Source organism: Toxoplasma gondii, chromosome IX, assembly GCF_000006565.2.
Source record: "Toxoplasma gondii ME49 chromosome IX, whole genome shotgun sequence".
NCBI lineage: Eukaryota > Apicomplexa > Conoidasida > Eucoccidiorida > Sarcocystidae > Toxoplasma > Toxoplasma gondii.
In genome coordinates, this window is record NC_031477.1 from 3,959,989 (window position 1) to 3,976,864 (window position 16,876).

A 16,876-nucleotide genomic window follows, 5' to 3' on the forward strand; every position below is an offset into this window, starting at 1 on the left:
CTGGAAGAACTGCAGTGCGAGTGGCTGGCCGCTTCGAATCGTCGTAGAAGATGGTGTTTTCGTTGCCAAGCTGGATTTCGCGTCGAATCCCGAAGACCGCGGATCCTTGCACTCGCCTTCAGACAAGAACAAAGAACCTCTGTCTCGCACATTCGCCATCGTTCCGAGTTCCTAGGAACGCCTTCAAATCCCTCCAGTTTTCCATCCGTTCTTCCCCCCCTCTCGACTGTCTGTACGCCTCTCGTGAGGGTCTGAGTTGTTCCTTGCTCCAGGAGCTCCTCCTGCGCCTCTTTCTTGAGTGGACACTCGATTTGCCACAGCGAAAAGTAAAGGTCGAATTAGCTCTCTTTGTGAATGAAGGAGAAATACGGGACTCTCAAACTGTCTGGGGCAGTGCTCTGCCTTAGTTGCTTCCGACACTGCTTCGAAACTTGCCAGTTCCAGAGTCGAGTCCGACTGAAAAGGGGATTTTCGAGCGCGAGGAAGTCAAACTTCTCGGGCAAAGAATCAGGAACGAAGCACGGCATCAACGTGGAGAGACACCGACTTGTTGCGACGTTTTGCCGAACCAGCGGGGAGAGCTCTCTGGGATTCTGTCTCTAAAATGTGTATCCAGCTTTCCCCCCTCCCCCCCGATGCCCCCCTCGCGTTGCCTTGCTGCTTCTTTTAGCACTGACTCTGCCTACTCGCTGTCCAACTGCGTGGAGAGACTCGTCTCCCTTTTAACGAGGAAGATTCTGTGAACTCTTGCTTCTTCGCTTCTCGCACTCGCCCCCGCCTGCTCCTCCACAGCTCGAGTCCAGCCGGCCTATCTTTCTTTCCATCGAGCTAGTGCTGAATGGAGGGTACACCGTCCACCAAGGCCACTTCCGAAATTGCGGAACACAGACACTGTGAGTTAGTGATAGAGAACATGACGGTACTCGGAGTTGGGAGGTCGCGCTCGTTCCCCGGAAAACGACTTTGGAACCATCGAGATAGATTCGTGCAACGAGGTTCCCGTGCTCTCCGTACAACGCCGGCAGCTCTCTTTTTTCCTCTCGCCCTGCGACCTGTCTTCCTGTCTTTCGCGAAAAAGCTTCTTTCTGTCACCCCCCTCCCCCCGACGGTCCCTGGACGCAACTGCACCACGGTCTCTTTCCTTCTGTCTCTGTACGCCTTCTGAGGCCATTGTTTGTGCTGCGAAGTCGTCTCAAAGGCTCCTCAGTTCCTGACTTGGTCGACTCTCAGTCAACGTTTTCACCAAGTGGCTCTGTGAGTCTCCTAGAGTTAGATGTGAACACAGAATTTCGTTACTTCCTCGAAGAACGGCCATGAAAGTGGAGGCTATCCACTTCCTTGCTCAAGGCATGAATGAGAAGAACAACAGGAAGCTGGAAATCTGCGGCGAAAGAGACTAGCTCTTCTCGCCAGAATGGGGTGCAGAGGCTTCAGCCTGGGGTCGTGAACAGAATTGAATCGAAAACAGTTGAAAACAGTGTGAAAAACTCATTGTGCTACGGTTCTACCGCTGCGAATCCGGACTACAGCTTGAAGGCAAGTCCGGCAGTTAACTGTCGCGCAGGGAGCTTCGGCGCCGCCCAAAACGTTTCGCTTCTCCTCAGAAAAAACATCACTTTTTATTGGCCGCGGGAGCTGCTGCTGGAAAAAGATGCGCACCTCCGACGGTAGTCCCCTTTTCCGGTGAGACTGCAGCCGACGCGCGTTTTACATGCTCTTTGTTTAGCCGCCCACAGACGCGCTTCTCTGTTCTCTGCTCACTGACGCCGACATGCCCCCCGACACACACCGTAGTTCCACACCCCACACACGATATGTGGAGACGCTCGAAACTGAGGATCAAGTGCAGGGGGGAGACACGAGAGAGCAGACAGAGAAACTGTTTCTCTCGCGTCTGCGAGTTCCGGTGAGGACAAGCGATTCTGTCCTCGCTCTTGAAAACAGCTGCTCTTCGCGCCTCTACCGCAGAACAAATATACGAGTGCTTTCATCGCAAAAACGCCGTCGCCTTCCCCGGTAACAAGTCAAAACTGGAACTCCTCACAAACGCAGCATCCAAGACAGCTACACACAAAACAGGAGCTACGTCCAGAAAGTAAATCCCCCCAAATCTCCGAGCACACCACATACCCCCTCCACGTGCACAGGCAGGTATACATACTTACATCAAGACATAAATGCATGTACATACATATATACACATACATATCTCTCTCTTTATATATATATATATATATATATTTATATATGTATGTATAGAGATGTGTGTGTAAGGCTGTGTTTGAGAGAAGAAATCTGTCTCCCGAGGAGTTCAGTAGTTTAAAAGGGAGCGAAAGACTGTCCGAGATTGGCAGGAGCAGATCCCATCATTCCAGAGGCCCCCAGCGTTGGAGGAAAGGCATTCGACTGCGGAGTGTACGACGGCGGCATGAGGGCGAGTCCGCCCATGCCAGGCAACAGTGGAGAACCTGTCGGTGGCATCGTGTAGTCAGGCACATAGTCATTGGGAGCATTTTTCTGTTTTTCTTCTTCCTTCTCTCGAGTTTCTTCCTTCTTGTCCAGAGCGTCCACTCGCGTCGTCACCTCCCGCACCACCTGCGAGCCACAGGCACATCCACACTTCTACATACTCACACATATGCGTCTCCATCTACAACTTCACGAGTGTACAGTCCGAAAAAGTACACATTTATATATATATATACATATAAAAATATACAGATACATATATATATATATATATGCATATATGTATATATGCAAAATAGTCTACCAGTGCATACATGTATCCATGAATGTGAAGAGACCAGTGCAGTTTTTCACTCCTTTGTACCTGGATGAGGAACGGCATGCAGTAGTCCATGCATTTGTGGCGCCAAGCCAGCTCGAGTGCGACGTCAGGCTTGACGAGAGGATAGCAGGTGTACAGACACGCCGCGAAGCCTGCTGGATCCTCCAAGTCGGCGAGGAAAAATCTGAAAAGATCAAAGCAAATCCTCAATCCAAAGTAACCTAAAGAAACGTTCGACGTCTGCATACATGCCTTCCTGATCCGACCAATACAAACATATATATATATATATATATGTATATCCCAAGACAGAGACTGCAGCTGTGGATGTGACCAAAACGTTCCTGTTTTCTGTTTGTCCTTTCAGGACCGGGACTTTATAACTGTAGAAACGCTTCACTTTTCCTGACACAGACCGAACAGGGAACATATTCCGACCGTAGAGCGACGCGAGTTTCCTCCGAAGCCCGAAGAGAGAAAGCACTTCCCCCTGTCTCCACCCATCGAGATGGCGAGCTTCGCAGAGAGGGGGAAGGTCGGAAGAGCGGCAAACATTGAGGGCGAACGGGAGAGAAAAAACAGAGAAAGCGGCGTCAGATGAAGCCACGAAAGACAGTCAGATCCAGAAAGACAGGTATGAGATGAAATGAAGCAGACATACACACAAAGACGACGGAACAGTGCGCAGCCGCGAGATCAGACGCAGAAGAAAGAGGAGAATACGAAGAAGGTTCTTACCTCAGAAGATCTCCGACAAGTTGGGTGTTGCCCGAGTCGCGCGCAGCGTCGATGGCGTCCTGGTATTGTCGATCGCGTTTGGAGAGTTCAATGGCTTGTTTGAATTTTCTGTTTTTCTTGAAGAGCAGAGCGGCCAATCTGCAAGCGTCGGTGAAAGTCACAATCGAGAAGAAACTGAGGAGATACACGCAGCTGCGCATCAACTCTCAACATCTCCATTCGCAGTCGATCTTTCACACACTGTACACCTTCGAGGACATGCAAAGGGGCACCATCTCGTTCGCCAGATTTGCTTGAAAAAAGTTGTCTCATCCATCCACGGTTGCCATGGAGTCCTCACGTTCGGTGAGAGTGTCCGAAGCCTCCTTCATCTCCCTCTCCATCATTTCCTTGTTCTTCGCTTTCTTGGTTGCATTCCATCTCCACTCTTCACACTCCATCTCGAGTCTCCACGAGTCCCGGCAAAACATGTCATATGTCTGCTCTCGAACAGTTTCTCCCTTCATCCTCTATCTTTGTCTCCTCTTACCTCCTCTTGTTCTCCTCCTTTTTCTTGCTTTACTACTCTCCTCTCTGTTCCACACTCCTTTCTTTTCTCTTCGTCCTTCTCTTCACCTTTTCTTCTTCCCTTCACCTTTTCTTCTTTCCTTCGTTTCTTCTCTCCTTCCTTCTCCGCCAGTTTTCTCGTTTGTGCGTACCGGCGCATTTCGACTCTGGGGTGGTTTTCGAGCGTCTGGGCGAGAGCAAGTTGGTCGAAGTTGTCGTACTCGAGAATGCTTTCTCGGAGTCCGTCTACATCTTCACCCTCCACGAGGAGCTCGTTGACGGCTTCGTTGACTGCGGTGATGTTCAGGTGCTGCGTCTCGCGCAAGTACTTCTCGACCACGGCGAGATGGCCGGCCTTTCGCACATGCTGCACGACCCGCGAGTGGTCGAGCTTCTTGTCCAGAGACTTCAGAAGCAGACAGAGTTGCAGGGGATGGTACTCGAGGTAGAAGCTGATGGCTCGGTAGAACACATCGCTGTTCGAGACCTTTTGCAGAATCTGAAAAGCAGGAGAGAGAGGTAACGACCCTTGCATGTCGCCGCCAGAACGGCGAGAAAAGAGAATCTGGGCAGTCAGCTGGCGCTGAGTGCGGCCGGAAAACGCTGGAGAGACCCCAGCCTGCAGTGCCCACCGCGGAAAAACAAGCTGACGTTCTTCCGGGGAGACACGCTCTGCGATCCTGAACTCAAGGCATCGACTTCGAAACAACTGAAGCCGCGCGAGAACGGAAACAGAAACGTTCCGAGGGCGAAGGTATCTGCCTTGCTCGGCGGAACACCGCAGATACACTGCACGTCCTGGACTTTGCGTGAAAAAGGAAAAAAACCTTTTCAACAACCACACAAACAACTAAGCCACACTTCCATGTTAGAGTCAACTCACACAAGAAGAGACCTATCTACGAAAAGACCACAAGCTCTCCCCAATTCTTCCATTACGTATACATATATATATATATATATACATGTAGACATGTATATATAAATGTATAAATATATATGTATATTGGTATATATATATGTATATGTGTATTTCTCCGTATGCGTGTGTGCATGTAGTGATGTGCATAGACAGAGGTGTGGGTGGAGACCGGCGTGAGGTTGGCAACGCGGATTGTGCAGACTTTTTTTTCTGTTTTCGAAAGCTCACCTGGACGAAGAGTTCGTGCGACCAAGCTGCAGGGTGCATGATGAGGCAGTTCGCTGCTTGTTCGTATTCGTCGTAGTTCATGTGTAGATACACCGCCTCTTTCCACAGGCTTTGCCGCTCGCAGGCGCGGATCAACCGGGGAATGTTCACTTTCCCGCTGTGCTGGCGAATGTAGTCCATCAGCTTGCTGCTCTCGTAGGTCGCGTAGAGGACACCCAACTCCGTGTACAAGCCGACGTGCGTACGCTCTCCCTGCAAACCTTGCTCCTGCAGAGGCACGCGTTTCACAGCGACGGACAGGGTCTCGTCTCACTCTCTTCACCCTCTTCACTCGCGAAGGTTTTCGGGGAAAGCTCCAGGCTTCCTATAAAGTCCCCGCGGATCGAGATACACGTCTGTTGCACTTTTTTTCTTCTCGGCCGTCTACGAAAAAGCCTGGAGTCGGCGACCCACCGAAGGACGTGGTTTGTCGAGGAACAGCGTGGACGAACGACAAAAACAGGACGGAAACACGAAGGCATGTTTTCGAAAGAAAACACAATCTCTGGAAACTGAAAGGCTGAGAACGGGATTTTGATCTTGCGCTCGCGGCGCGGCCGAGACACGAAGGCTCTTGCGTCTCTGCCCTGGTCCTGTCCACTTTTATTTTCACCTCTGTGCGCGACTGCACCGCGGTTCTCCCGTGGCGTTGTCGCGCTCTTCTTCCGGCTGCTTTCGTCTCCGAGAAGAAGCCTACCAGGAGCTCAATCAGTTCCTTGAACAGGCACAGTTGTTCGTAGCGTTCGATCAGACTGTCCAGGTGGTCGGGGTGGACGATGAGACTGAGAGCGGCTGCATGCGCACATTTGAGTTCTCCTTTGCTGAGGGCCGCGAACGCAACTTCCTTCCACGTTTTCGGATTCTTCGCCTTCCGCGCTGCGTCCACCGAAGCCGCGAAGTCCTCCAAGCGAACGAAGCAACTCGCCAGCTTCGCGTAGTTCGGCAGTGACGCGTACAAAAGCTTGGCAGCCTGAAAACAGCCACCACCACCCAGAGAAGAAGCACGACTTCAGTGAACAGAGAAACCTCCAGCCAGAGACTGACGCATGCGCGTCCATGCCGGCGGTGAACCTAGAGACATACACACATGCAGGCGAGCAGACACCGATGTGCATGCATCTGCATGCCTGCGCATCTGTACGCGGCGTCCATGAGGCTGCGTGACTTGCGTCCACGCGAGGTCGCTCCCCCCCCCTCCCCTGGTAGGTCTGTGCAAGCGAGGGGACTCTCTCTAGGGAAGAGCCGGATGATACGGCATTATCTTTTCAGAGTTCCTCCGCCTTGAGAAGCGGACTCGAGGCCTGCGAGTTGTCGATTTTGCGCAGACAAGCGTCTCCCCCACCTGCCGCGTTCGCTCGTTCTCGACGTACCTTGTAGCGCTGTTCAGCGAAGAGCCGGTCTCCGACCGCCTGCACGTTCGCGGTGTTTGTTCCACTGAGAAAGGCGTCCATTTCCTCCAGTCTGTCGGTTTTCGCGTACGCGTAGACGAGTTCCGAGTCGATGACTTGGTCCTTCACAGTGATCTTCTTTCTCGCCATGAGGAGGAAGTCGACCAGCGCGTCGTACGCGTCCTCTGCAGCCGCCGCCTCCACCACTTCTTTGTACACGTCGCCGTCGCCGGCCTTCAGGAAACTCTCGATCGCGTCTCGCACCCGCTTCTGCCTCAGCTGCGCGCGCCCCAGCTTCCTCCACACATCCGCCTCGTTGCAGCGCTGCGCGAACTCGACGGCCCTCTCCAAGTCGGCCTCGCTGCCCTCTTCTGCCGACTTCAGCAGAGTGTCTGCAGCCTCCCCGAACAGTCCGAACCTCTTGTAAATCGTGAACGCCTCCTCTCGAAGCCCATACTCCATCGCCACCTACGACGCACCGCATTCCCCAAAAAACTGCACAGGCTCTTCAGAGACGAGTTCACCGTTGCAAACACACACCCTGAAACGCGCGACTCACTTGTCCCCTCGACCTACACAGGCAGACGCATGGATATATATATATATGTACATATACACATATATATACATATATATATATGTGTATGTACATATGTATTTACACATGTATAAAAGAAACCCAGGATAGTCTCGTGTGTGTGGGACGAGATCTAGTTTACGGATGCAAAAGATGCCGCGCGGGCATGCGTACCTGGGCAATGGCAGCTCCGTCGTAGTTGTGAAGGCGGTTGACGTAGTCGATGATTCGGCTGCTGTCCGCCTTCATCGCAGTCAAGATGAGGAGATTCTGCAGGTTCTTGTTGTTGCTAAAGTCGCTGTTGTGGAGCACAATTTTCTCGAGCAGTTCGATCAACTCGTGGGGTAACTGCGCGTTGATGAACGCATTCACTGCTGCAGAAACTTCGTCTGCAGAGGACGACTCGGGAAGGGCAGAAGACACAACCTGGTCGATAGCCTGGCGACGGTGAGGATTCTCCTCACGCAACACATACGCCCACAACTCCGGGGCCTGGCGCTCGACAAGGTATCTGCGCGAACGGAACGGGAGAAAAAAACAGAAAAACAAAACGGGGACAATTCAGACAGAGGTGCACGAAAGGAGACAACAGACAACAGGGTCATCCTTCGCTCAGGGTGATAAAAGCCACCCACTCACGTTCTTCGTCCAGAACGCTTCACTCTTGCACAAGCGCATCTCTCCTCTCACCCTTTCCTCTCTTCTCCACACTCTTCCTCCTCTTGCGGCCTCTCTCTTCTTCCGTTCGTTCTGCAGCCTTCCTTCTTCTCCCGCGTCTCTCCTTCCTCTCTGTTCTTTCTCTTTCTCTCTTGACCTCTCTCTTCTTCTCTCGCACCTTCCCCCAGACCGTGCGAATACACCTGTCTCTTCCTCTCTTCTGTTCCTTCGCCTCCCTTTTGTGTTCTTTCTTCTCTTCTTCCTGCATGTTCTTCGCTTCGTTACCTCGCCTGCAGTCTGAAGAGTCCGTTCTTATTTGTCAGTTCCACGAGCTGTTCGTCGCAAGCACCCCACGCGCGTTTGTACGCGGTGAAGGCTAAATGGGGGTCGCGTTCTTCGCAGTACTTGCCCACGACCAGCGAGTCGTAGTACGCATTCGTCTTCAAGAAACTCTCCGCGTCTCTGAAAAACGAAACACCACTCTCGAGAAAGGCCTCTTTTCAATCCAGCTCATATGCATACAAAACCTATACCCACACATAGAGATACACAGATATGCGTGTGTATATGTGAAGATTTGTCACTCTACAGAGGTGAAGGCAAGCAAGCAGGCACACCCTCGTACCGACCCTCTATTCTCTCTCCAAACCTCTCCTTCGATTTGTGTACGCAACACAGGTATTTAAATGTCTCAACGGAAAACGAAGCACGCAAAACCTTCTCTCTACATGAGTACATCCTTCCACATTTAAATAAATGAATATATATATATATATATATATATATATATGCATATGTAGATGTATATGTAGATATATAACTACACACATGTGAAGCAGAAGTGATACCTGTTTGTGTCGATGTAGATTTTTGCGAGAGCATTGTGGACGGCCGGTTCTTGATTGCCTTCTGCGACGCGCGCCTCCAGCCACTGAAGAAGAAGACGGAGGCGATTTCTTTTCTCGAACTCCTCGACGAGCTGTTGAGCCGAGCAGCCGCCGCGGACGCTCTGCAGAAGGTTTCTGATGAAGTCTTCCGCCGCGTCTTGGTCGATCAAAGTGCCGATCACAAGCGGCGCGTTTGCAGAGTTCACGCGAGATACGTACACCTCGATGTACTTCAGAAGCGAGTTCTTGAACAAATACTCTGCGAGCTCCGTGACGTAGCCGTGCAAGTCACAGACGTAAATCAGCGGCCGCGGATCCGGAAGCTTCACTTGCTGGAAAGCCATTCGAAAAGGAAAGGGAGACAAAGAGGGAGAAGACATTTTAAAACGTCAAAAACAGGCACTGAGGCCCAGATCCCGACAACAGGTGGACGACAGGTGCACACGATGGAGGGAAGTCGGGCATTAGAAGACATGTGACTCTCAAGCCTGTTTTTCCATTGAAAATCTGCAACTCACCACCCTCACCGATACCTCGCCACACCCCTGTACATCAGGAGACGTACATGCACACACATCTCCTCATATGCATAATCAAACACCATACATACATGTTTCAGTGCACCCGCATTCGCATGCGTACACATGCACATATATATATATATACTATATATATATATAGTCCATATATATATATATATAGTACATATATATATATATATATGTGCATGTGTATCGAGAACAGCTAGCTGTGTTTCTACCTCTGCGACGTATCGGTCTGCGTATATTTTTGTCTCGTCGTCGTGTGTGTGCGTTGTTCCTTTACCTTGAGGAACTCCTTGACTCTTTGTGGCTCGTAGCACTTGCTTTCCCTGCAGACGCGTTCGACCTCTTGCGTGTGGTTCAGTTTCGCGGCTGCCTCGATGTACTTGAAGTGGACTTCTGGGTCTGAGGAGAAGGCGAGGATGGAACCGAGGAAGTAGAAGACGCCCTCGTAGCTGCTGAACTTTTCGAACATTTCCACAAGCTTCGTCGTGCCGATTTGTCCGTGGAACTTGATGGCGACGGCGACGACGGCTTGGAGGTTCTGCGACGAGCTCCGCAGCATGTCAGTGAGGATTTCGAGGCTGGCGTCCGGCGGCAGGTTCCCGAAGAACTGCTGCGTGAACTCCTGACTGATCTTCCCGCCGGACTGGAGCATGACGCGTTTGATGTCTGCAATGTCCGTGTAGAGCTCCAGGGCGCGCTGCGAGAGCCCAACCTTCTCGCAGAGTGCAGCGATCTTTGCGCGGTCAAAGTGCGTGAGCATCTCCATTTGGAAGATCGTCTCCGCCACTTGCGGCGAGTGCAAGAGATTCACCTCGAGCAGCCGCGTCTGCAGCGGCCCTTGCTCCGGCTTGTTCCCCTTCAAAAAGTCGAGCATCAGCGAAGTGAATTCCTGATACTTGTGTTGCTGCAGCAGTACCTCAGACACCTGCGTCACGTCCGCGAGCGGCGGTTCGCTCGAGAGCAGCTGCTGCGCAAACTTCACGGCGTTCTCGGGATGCACGTTCACCAGGTTCCTCAGCAAGCCGGCGTAGTCGGCTTCCAGCTTCGTTTCCTTCGCGAACGCGATGATCTCGTCGAAGTTCCCCAACTCCGTCAACGTCTGCAGCACCTTCGCTCCCGCCTTCGCCTCCCGATAGACCCGCACAGCGAGCTGCGCGTCCAGCGTCCGAACAACGTCGCCCAGCTCCTCTGTGCACTCCAGCTTCCCCTCCCGAAGCCATTTCTCCACGAAGTCCTTTCTGCCCTGAACGGCGACCGGCCGCACCAGCTCCAGACTCTCGACTGCGTTCAGACTGTCGTACTCGAGCAGAGTCGAAAAGTAGACCAAGATGGCGGACGTCTGCCCAGGCTGGGTCGGCACTGACTTGAACTGCTGAATCACTTGCGCAGTCCGCAGCACTCCGCTCTTCAGCGTCGCCGCAATCCGAGCGGCTGTCTTGAAGTTGCCCGACGCAAAGTGTTGGTTAAACTCCTGAAGAAAATAAAGGGGTAAGGTGGAAAGGCAACAGTGAAAGATTCAACCTGTCGAGAAAACGCGGACACAAGGCGCGAACAAAGAACGACGAAGCAATCGAGGCGGAGGAGAGAAGAGGCCGAAAAACAAGACGCTCGAGAACAAGACGGCGGCAATCCGTCCGAGAAAGCCAGTCATCTACATGCGAACGACTCCGCTTTTCGAACGTCGCGAAATCATAAAACTCGACTGCAGAGACATTCACGAGCATCTGGAAGTCACAGATGGAGACAGAAAGACACTGGTGGATACACAGAAACAAAAATGGATAAAGACACACATCGACATATATCGTTACCGATATATGTATATATATATGTGATGTATACGTGTGTACCATATACAAATCGATATATATCGATGAATCTAGAGATGGCGAGATACATAAAGCCAGCCAAGTACAAAGTTGTAACGTCGATCGATCGAGAAAGGTAACCTGCAAATGTTTTACCTGCATGAGAGTTTCTTCTGCTCCCGGGAGACCGTATCTTTTCGCCAGACTGGTGGCAATCTGCTGGCGATTCGGGACGTAGACGAGGGCCTGGTTGATGTACGGAATGAGCGCTTGCAGGTTGATGTTGCACAGGCAAACCAGTCCCCGCTTGTTCACCGTCAAAATGCCTCCCGTCTGCGGAGAATCTGTCGCAAGGAAGACGGCGTCCTGGAGAATGCGGTGTCTGAAAACAAAGCGGAAACATCTTCTCTTTCCTTCTTTGAGAGGCACTCGGCTGCGAAGGAGCGACTCGCGCAAAGGGCGAAGACGCAGTCGACAAGGAATTCCTTGCCATAGAAAAACCGAGTAAACGTGGATCACATGTGACACCGCCAACGCCTTCAAAAACGAAGTCCGGAAAATACTCAGATCCGTTTTCTGCACTCGACGAAGTCCCCGTTTTTTCCTCCAGAGCGACCGAATCGAGACAGGCTCGGAGATCAGAGTTGAGAACGCAAAACTTTAGATCGACTGAAAACAGGAAATGGTGCTCATTCAGCAAGGCCCCCGAGAGCGACAGCAACAGTCAGAGATACAGAGACGGACAAGAGGGAACTAGAAACGGAACGAACAGAGAGAAGGCTGGAGTCCCAAGAATCGCTCACCGGAACAGCTCTGTTCCAGTAAGGGCGTCCAGAAGAATCAAGTAGCCCCCCTTGGTGACGATGTAGACGACACCGAATTTCTGGCTGATGTGGATAGACAGCGGAAAGTCCGTCGGCGCGTCTTCCGGCATCCTCAGGTCGACCGCAACTGCGAACACAAGCAGTAAAAACGAACAAAAACAATGAAGAGCAATGTAAAAAGACCTCTGGGAAAGCCCAGCCGCGCCAGTACGCCTTTGAAAAAACAGAAAAGGACGCATCTGTCGATCCACTTGTTTCCTTCGTCCTTTTTCCCCGGTCACTTCAGAAACATCCTGGCCAACTGTGCCGTCTTTTCTCCAGTTCTTCTGTCCATGAATCGACCTCGATCGAATACTCTTCTTCCCCCCATCTCTTCTTGCTGTTCCCTTACCTCGGCTCTCTCTTCTTTCTGTTCCCTTACCTCTTCTGCTCTTCTGTATCCTCTCTATCCTTTACTGTCTCCCCTGCATCTTGCCCCGTTTGTCTTTCTCGTTCCACTTCTCTCTCTTCCCTCTCTCCTCCCTTCTCCCTTTGATCTCTTTTTCTCCTCTCCCTTCTCTCCGTTATCTCTCTTTTCTCTTTCTCGCGACGGTTTTTTCTGCGTACGCCTCAGGGGAGTTTGGCCGCCGTCTCTGGAGGAGTAGATGTCTCGGATGTGGAGCTTGAAGTCCGGAGAGCCTCGTTTCTTCTCGGTGAAACAGATCACGGGCTGCGGTCCCACAGCTTCGTCGATCACGATGTTGTTGAAGCAGGCAGCGTGACCCTCGAGCTGCTGTTGCTTCTTCAGTTCCATCGAATACAGCTGCATGCTCCCGTCGATCGTCTTTCCCCCGTCCTGAAAGCAAATACACAAAAAGAAAACTTCTATTTCCGATGCAATCCCTGAAGACGAAATCTTGTTCGCCATATCGTTTTCCAAAGGACCATCATTTCCTCTCTTTCGCCTTTCTGTTCTCCTTCTCTTTCCTCCTGGTCCCTTTCCCCCTCTCCCTGTGTTCTCTGTTCGAAGTGGCAGACCTGCGTGGAGATTCCCGTGAGGATGCACCACTTGAGGTCTTTGTCGACGGCGTAGGAGATGATCTGGACGGCGTCCGCGAGTCTGCCTTCACGACTGCAGACTTTTTCCGGCTCGGCCGTCGTCTCGCCGTTTTCTCCGACAGTCCAGTGGTAGACGGCGCGGTCGGTGACGAGGGCGAGGAGAGTCGGCGCGACCCAGCGCCAGTAGACGACTGGCTCGTTCATTTGCGCGGTGCCGAGTCGGACTTTCGTTTCGAGATTCAGCACTTGAATCATGTGTCCAGCAGAGCCCTCGGTCTTGGCTCTGAGGGCGACCACCTTCTCGCTCGGATGCATCAGCGCCGCCTCCGCCTGCGTCGGCTTCTTGGTGAAGGAGAAACCTGGCGACGACGGCGAAACGCGGCCTTCGTGGACCTCACGAACAGACAGAGAGAAGATGAACAGCTCGTTTGTCTCCGTGTCCTTCACAACCAAATTCTTGTCGCCGTGCATCGCCACGTTGCCGAAGCGAAAGGAACTCGCACTCACGCCCTGGTCCGCCAGCTGTCATCAGAAAGGAGAAAGCGACACACAACAACCGAGACGGACGTTGGGACAAATGCGAAGGCAAGGAAAGAGCAGAGGAGACGAGCGAGAGAAGCGAGAAGAAGAGCGAATAACGGAAGAAAAGATGCGGAGGGAGGGAAAGGAAGAAGAGATGAAAGGAAGGAGCGCAGAAGTGAGAAGAGAGAAGGAAGAAAGGAAGGATAGAAGATGAAAGAAGAGAAAGTAAGAACAGAGACAAAGATAGGTGAAGGGAGCAGAGAGGACGAAGACAAGCGACAACGGAGAGACAAGAGAGGAAAGGAATTGGAGGAAAGTAGAGCCAGAAAAGCATCCCAGAGCGACCGGAAGTCCTCAAAGAAGGACGAGAGGTGAGAGGGCGAGAACAATGGAAAAGGAGGCGAAGGAAAGAAACATGGGAGACGACAAAGATGGACGAGGATCGAAATCACAGGCTGTGCGCAGGCGATGAAGAAGACACGAAAACGCGATGCACAGAGACATCGGGGCGAAACCCCAGAGACAAGGGAGCGTGTTTACGCGGAAAACCGAGAGACGAGAAGACGCGACAGCGAGCGTCGATAGAGGGGAGAAGAGAGGTCGAAGAAAGGGAGAACCTCAGAGAGAACGCGCAACAGAAAGAGTGCAAGAGAGAAGACGACTCGGTTTCCTCTTGCAAGCCACGCACTGCTATTACAGACGCCAAGAAGAGGGTCAGGAGATGAGAGCGAGTGAGCGGGCGAAGACTGTTTTGATGCTGGAACGTGCATGTTCGCAAGTGAAGCATCCCAGTTCTCAATAAGGAAACATGTTACGATCAACGACCATTGCCTCTTGGCCCAGTTTCGGTAGAACAATCAATGCGTGGTTGTGGGTCTCGCGGAGGCCGAAAAGTTCTGTGGATCGAACGAGAGCTTCAAGAGGGGATGTCAGAAGTGTATATAGTGGCGCTGGCTAGCGAACGAAGCTTACGTTGACCACGGAGTGGAGTTGAATGGGGAATTGTTGCGCCATCGTGCCGAAGAGTTTTCGGGAACGGGATCCTGAGATTGAATTTCACTGTCAGTCCTCCACAGGGCGATTTAAGACAAACACAAGATCACGAGGAGACCAATGCGTCCCTCTTGCGCCGCAGTGTATTGCCGACGAAGCCAGGCGAGGCTTCTCAGAGAGTCCTTGCTCTCGCTCGAAAGGAAACGACGTCGAAGTGCCTATTTAGCGGCCGGATGTAGACACCCGAATGAGAGTCGTGGAGGCAGACCTCACTCGATCCGCGGGGAGAGTGGAGGCAAGACCCCGTATTTGCCAGGAGTTCTCGAAGGAAGAAATCGATATTCCTTTCTCTGAAGTGGCACCTCAAGGAAGCAGAGGAAAAGGCACGACGGGAGTCGTACGGCGCGGTGCGAAGCTTTGTCTGGGCGGGTTGAACGCCCCTTTTACTACGCAGGAGAGCAATCTCTCGCACGCACGAGGGACTTTGGAGAAAAGACCACCTTTTTTGGGGTGGAAGGAGGGGAGGACGGGTATCGGGAAACGGGGAATTTCGACTCACTGCTCCTACGGGTTACCGTTCTCTCTCACGGGTGACTCCGGGGAGACAGACAGCAGCAAGACAGCGAAGTAGAGACGCACTTTGGACAGAAAAATGGAGAAAACCGGGGAGGGAGCGAGAAAGGAAATTGGCGAACTCAGGGAAAACGCGAAACAGAAGCAGGAAACCTGAGAGACAGCAGACTCCAGGTGTACGTACACCTGGAAACGGAGTGAGTTCCCCGACACAGGAAGCGCGGGAGAGGGACAGACAAGACGAACGCCGGAGGCTTTTGTTGAACGGATCCGGGATTTCCCGTGAAAGAAAATGACAGAGAGGACGGAGAGCGTCTGCCGGGCTCGAGGTTGCGCAGCCGGCGAAAAAACGGAGAAAACCAAGCGTTTGCGGTGCCGGCTTGCACATATGTGCAAGTGAAATTCAGATGTGATTTGATATTGCCGGGGGGTGGCAGAAAGCTGAGCCGAATACTGTCTCGCAGGAAGGGGACGAACGGAAAACGGAACAGGAGAGAGAAGCTCGAGAAACCTCGAAGACAAAGTAAACAAATCCGAAAAACAGGCGAAACGCTGGCCGCCAGCGCGTCCCTGCCTCATCTACAGTGGTTCGCGCGTTCCTCTCACAAGAAGAAACCGGAGCCTCCGGCCAGAGTGTACGTTTTCGCCTACACACGTGTGCGTGCCTGTCACGAGCTGCACCTTTGCTGTACCTGCGAGTTGTTCCAGCTGCATGTATCCTCGCAAACCGTTTTGTTTCGTCAGAGACTGTCACCAAAATGGGAAAAAAGGCTTTATTCCGGCTGCCGCGCTATGTCTACACGCGGCATGTCTCGGTGGCAGCGTGGACGCAGCTTGCAGCGCGGGGACGTGAAACCTACGTCGCGGAAGCACGTGGTTTTCTGCCTCCATATTAGCTTTCTGGGTACGTTAAGCAAGCACGCAAGTTACTATCCGCCACCTGTTTCTTCCGAAGAGCGGGCGCTATTGAGTCGAATGGCAGAGCTGGGACGAAAACGCTTCGACCGTCTTGCCTCTGTCCCGAAGCTGGAACGAGAGGGCTGTCACGGGTTTTTTTCGCAACTGCAGAAAGGCACTTAGAGAGCTCTGCAGTGAGGACGCCACATTTAGTTCTGCACATTCGCCACACACTTGTGGCTCCTCAATAAAAGACACAAACTGTGCTTCCCGAGAAAGCGTCTTGGGCGCATCTGCGCCCGAGGTTTGCAGGCTGCTTTCCGATGAGGAAGTGGTTAGATAAAAAGAGAGTTGCAAAAGGATCACCACCACAAAGAGGGAGACAGTGCAGGGAAGAAGGACCGTGGTGTGTAGAGTAAAAGGAAGCAACTTCGGGCGGGGAAAATCATGTCCCGGTTTCGGTGGGGCCGACGTCTGCTTCTTTGTGAGTGTGGACGGACGCTGGAGCGGTGACAGATTTGCCGTGTCAAATCCATTATAAAGTGAAGAGGGTGGAAAATCAATTCATTGGCCACGTACTGTCTTCTTTACGCAATGTTGCCCATGAAAAAGTAGAGGGAAACACTGCTGGAGAGTCTCGATCGCCTCCACTCGGCATCTTCTGCGCGCACCATACTTTTCAACTCAGAATACCTGCGATCAGATCTTCAGTTTGTCCCCTTCTCTCCCCTTTTGATTCTGACGATTATCCGTTCTCTGCAAAGTTCCTTCCGGTCGGACTGCGGCGTACTGTCTAGTTGCGAAGCGACAGGGAAGGAGCTGCAAAGTAGCCAATGCCATTTCGATTTTTCACCTCTGATTCACTTCTAATATACCTATGGTGTTCCAAGCGAAAGAGAT

General features: G+C 52.2%; 1 protein-coding gene across 1 annotated transcript; it reads right to left on the minus strand.

Annotated features, from left to right (window-relative positions):
- Window positions 1-1,402: 1,402 nt before the first annotated feature.
- TGME49_290950 (clathrin heavy chain, putative) lies at window positions 1,403-15,608 on the minus strand. Its single transcript, XM_002368438.2, has 16 exons — window positions 14,486-15,608; window positions 12,971-13,513; window positions 12,560-12,788; window positions 11,933-12,080; window positions 11,286-11,511; window positions 9,599-10,792; window positions 8,735-9,105; window positions 8,172-8,348; window positions 7,404-7,740; window positions 6,635-7,120; window positions 5,962-6,234; window positions 5,226-5,492; window positions 4,228-4,574; window positions 3,530-3,667; window positions 2,834-2,975; window positions 1,403-2,595 (listed from the first exon to the last, which is right to left on the minus strand). Exons 1-16 carry the CDS (start codon window positions 14,525-14,527, stop codon window positions 2,320-2,322), a joined length of 5,196 nt encoding a protein of 1,731 aa, XP_002368479.1. The 5' UTR covers window positions 14,528-15,608; the 3' UTR covers window positions 1,403-2,319.
- Between the last annotated feature and the right edge of the window lie 1,268 nt (window positions 15,609-16,876).

What these genes read in the sequence shown, in the direction of transcription:
- TGME49_290950 (XM_002368438.2), bottom strand. Translation starts at nt 14,527, where the DNA reads ATGGCGCAACAATTCCCCATTCAACTCCACTCCGTGGTCAAC. An exon ending in CGGCCAAACTCCCCTGAGGC is followed by an intron (nt 12,081 to 12,559) that starts GTACGCAGAAAA and finishes TTGTGTTCGCAG; the next exon opens with TTGCGGTCGACCTGAGGATG. An exon ending in CGCACGAACTCTTCGTCCAG is followed by an intron (nt 4,575 to 5,225) that starts GTGAGCTTTCGA and finishes CCTGCTTTTCAG; the next exon opens with ATTCTGCAAAAGGTCTCGAA.